The sequence below is a fragment of the Notothenia coriiceps genome, unplaced genomic scaffold, assembly GCF_000735185.1.
Source record: "Notothenia coriiceps isolate Sejong01 unplaced genomic scaffold, NC01 NC01_scaffold00032680, whole genome shotgun sequence".
Taxonomy (NCBI): domain Eukaryota; kingdom Metazoa; phylum Chordata; class Actinopteri; order Perciformes; family Nototheniidae; genus Notothenia; species Notothenia coriiceps.
In genome coordinates, this window is record NW_011365381.1 from 359,496 (window position 1) to 362,129 (window position 2,634).

Consider the following 2,634-nt stretch of genomic DNA (forward strand, 5'->3'; position numbering starts at 1 on the left):
CCTATGCTACGATTTTGTCTGACATTCGTCAAATAAAAAAAAGAAATACCTATAAATGTTAGTGTAGGGGAAAAGTTGACATAAGAACAAAATAAGTTATTCGTTGAAAAAAAATTCGACAGTATACATATAAATTACGGACAAAAGTAAATAAGGAACAAAAGAAAATATTGATTTTATATCTCTTAATGTTGCTCTCAAAGTGCACCAGATTGATGCTTTTAACTTCAACATTTAAAATAAAATCTTCCCGGGGGGAGCATGCCCCCCCGGACCTGAGGAGGTAGGTCCCCCCCCCACTTAAATCATGTTCACATTGTCATGTCTCGCAAATTATGTTAGTTAGTTTTTGTCTTTGTCTAGTGATTTTCCCCTTTATTTTTGAATAGTAACCTTCCCTCTCGTTTCAGATACTCTGACCTCCCTTCCTTGTGTGTCTCCCACTCCTGTGATTGTCGACCCCGCCCCTGATTGTTTCCACCTGTTCCCCATTACCTGGTGTATTTATTGTCCTCGTCTCCCTTTGTCCTGTGCCAGTTCGTTTCGTTCCTTGTGACTACCACCAGCATTAGCAATCCAGGATTAACCCCAAGCAGAGCTTTGAGCCACGTCTTGTTTAAGTATTTTTGTTGTTCATGCTCCTAGTGTTTTTCCTCTTTAAGAGTGATTTTGTTTTTGTACCACTATCGTTGAGCTTTGGTTTGAATAAAACCTTTTTTTTGTTAAATTCTGTGAGTTGTGCATTTGAGTTCATACCCGTTTAATCAGTCGTAACACACATGGATAGGATACTAAATACATTTGCACACATCTTGTGCCCATATCTTTCTGTTTTGGTGGTCATGCCACAACCGTGCACGTGCATGCATGCGCGAGTCATGGTAAGATATCTTGATTAAGAGGTTGCTTTTTCTTTGCACAGCATGAAAGAAAGGCCAAATGAATGGGCTTTGATTTTAGTTTTTTTAAGCAGAGGTTGAATTCAATCATTTGTACGGCCCACGGAGGATGTTGTAAAAAATGAAATGGCCCTTGAGAGGAAAAAGGTTCCCCACCCCTGCCCTACAGTATTAAATCTGTTTTCTGCTTATTTGTGCTGTTGTACATTGATTGGTACTTAAATGGGAGAGTAAGCTGATTGGACGTTGTTTTGAATACACTGGTGGTTGCTCGGGGGGAGGCCATGGTTATCCACCAGTCCATCTGTTCAACATTTTGGTACAGATTAATTCATGTGGAGAATTTTGGGACAGATTAATATTAAATTTGGCAGTGACATAAATGGCCCTTAGAGGCTAAATCTAATGACTTTGGGGATCATTTGCTATCTTGCACCATCAGCAGCAGGTAAAAACTAATCCAATTCTCATCAGCAAAGTTTTCCCTCCATTTTGTTTCCAATCTCACAGCGTTGTTTGAGTTTTGCCACAGGAAGAGGCGGCTAGGAATTGCTGTAGACCTTTAGTTTTGCTAAATATTGGATTTGAGCAGACATGATTTAATCATCAGGGATGATATTATCACTGTTCAATGGGAAACTTTCACTTCTCAGTGTACTGTCAAATCTAAAACAATTGCTGTATGCTATTTGTCAAAGCAAAGCATGAAAGAGGGCAGCATACCTATGGAACATTCAAAAAGTAAATAAAATTAATGGCAGTAGTCAAAAAGGAAAGAGAAGTAAAACAGATGGAAACATCATGACACATTATGGCAGTCATGAATATTGTTGATTTCATGAATAGATAATAAGCACAGATCTTCATGTTGGTTTTATTTTAAAAAGTAGTCAAGGCGGCTTTGTCTTTTTTGCTTAACTTTTTTGTTATTAACAGTATCTGGACAAATGAAGGGAAGTGATGCATCCCGCCACATTAGAGCAGTTTCAAAATTACTCTGAGTCGCTGTAGCCTGAGGCTTCCTGCTAACAGATGAAAATGTGGTGACATATTTGTGACACATTAGCGCAGACGGAAATTCCATCATTTGTGTTTACTGTTTACTGTCACCATGTCTCACTCTGAAAAAACTGAAGGAATTATCCCCACTAGTTTCTGGAATTCATATTTCATTATTTGTGACAGCATGCATGCACACACACACACACGCACGCACGCACGCACGCACGCACGCACGCACGCACACACACACACACACACACACACACACACACACAGTTCTAACCTGCTCCTTGACGGAGGCGAGGATGGCGGAGGTGGTTTCGGACTCGGATCCATCTCCGTTGGAGGCGTTGAGGACGGGGCTCAACATGGCGGCAGCACTGGCAATGTTAGACGCCACCTCAGGCACTGGCATACCTCCTGGAAAACAAGGGAACATGCAACTATTTTACTATAATTAAATACACTGTGACATTCCAGCATTTAGGCTGAAACACCTCAGCCTAAATGTTGACATTAGTGTGAAGTCAGAGATGCAGAGAAAAACAATTCCAAGCAAACATTCAATTGATTTTGGGTTGTAGCTAAAAATGTAAATGAACCACGAATGAACCAATCTATATGATCCAGTCAGTTGTCCATTTGCAAAGCATTTCAATGCATTTGGATTGCATGTTACCTTAACTACATTTGATTCCACTGTGTTTAGATGATCATTCAAACTTTATTTTTT

General features: G+C 39.9%; 1 protein-coding gene across 1 annotated transcript in view; it reads right to left on the reverse strand.

The window, feature by feature from the left end:
• The window catches only part of LOC104961062 (catenin delta-2-like), an 85,302-nt gene extending 82,976 nt beyond the window's left edge, over positions 1-2,326 (reverse strand). The window contains exon 1 of the mRNA XM_010789268.1: positions 2,185-2,326. Coding sequence (XP_010787570.1) covers positions 2,185-2,316 — 132 coding nt within the window. The 5' untranslated portion in view covers positions 2,317-2,326. The remainder of the gene's footprint in view (positions 1-2,184) is intronic.
• Between the last annotated feature and the right edge of the window lie 308 nt (positions 2,327-2,634).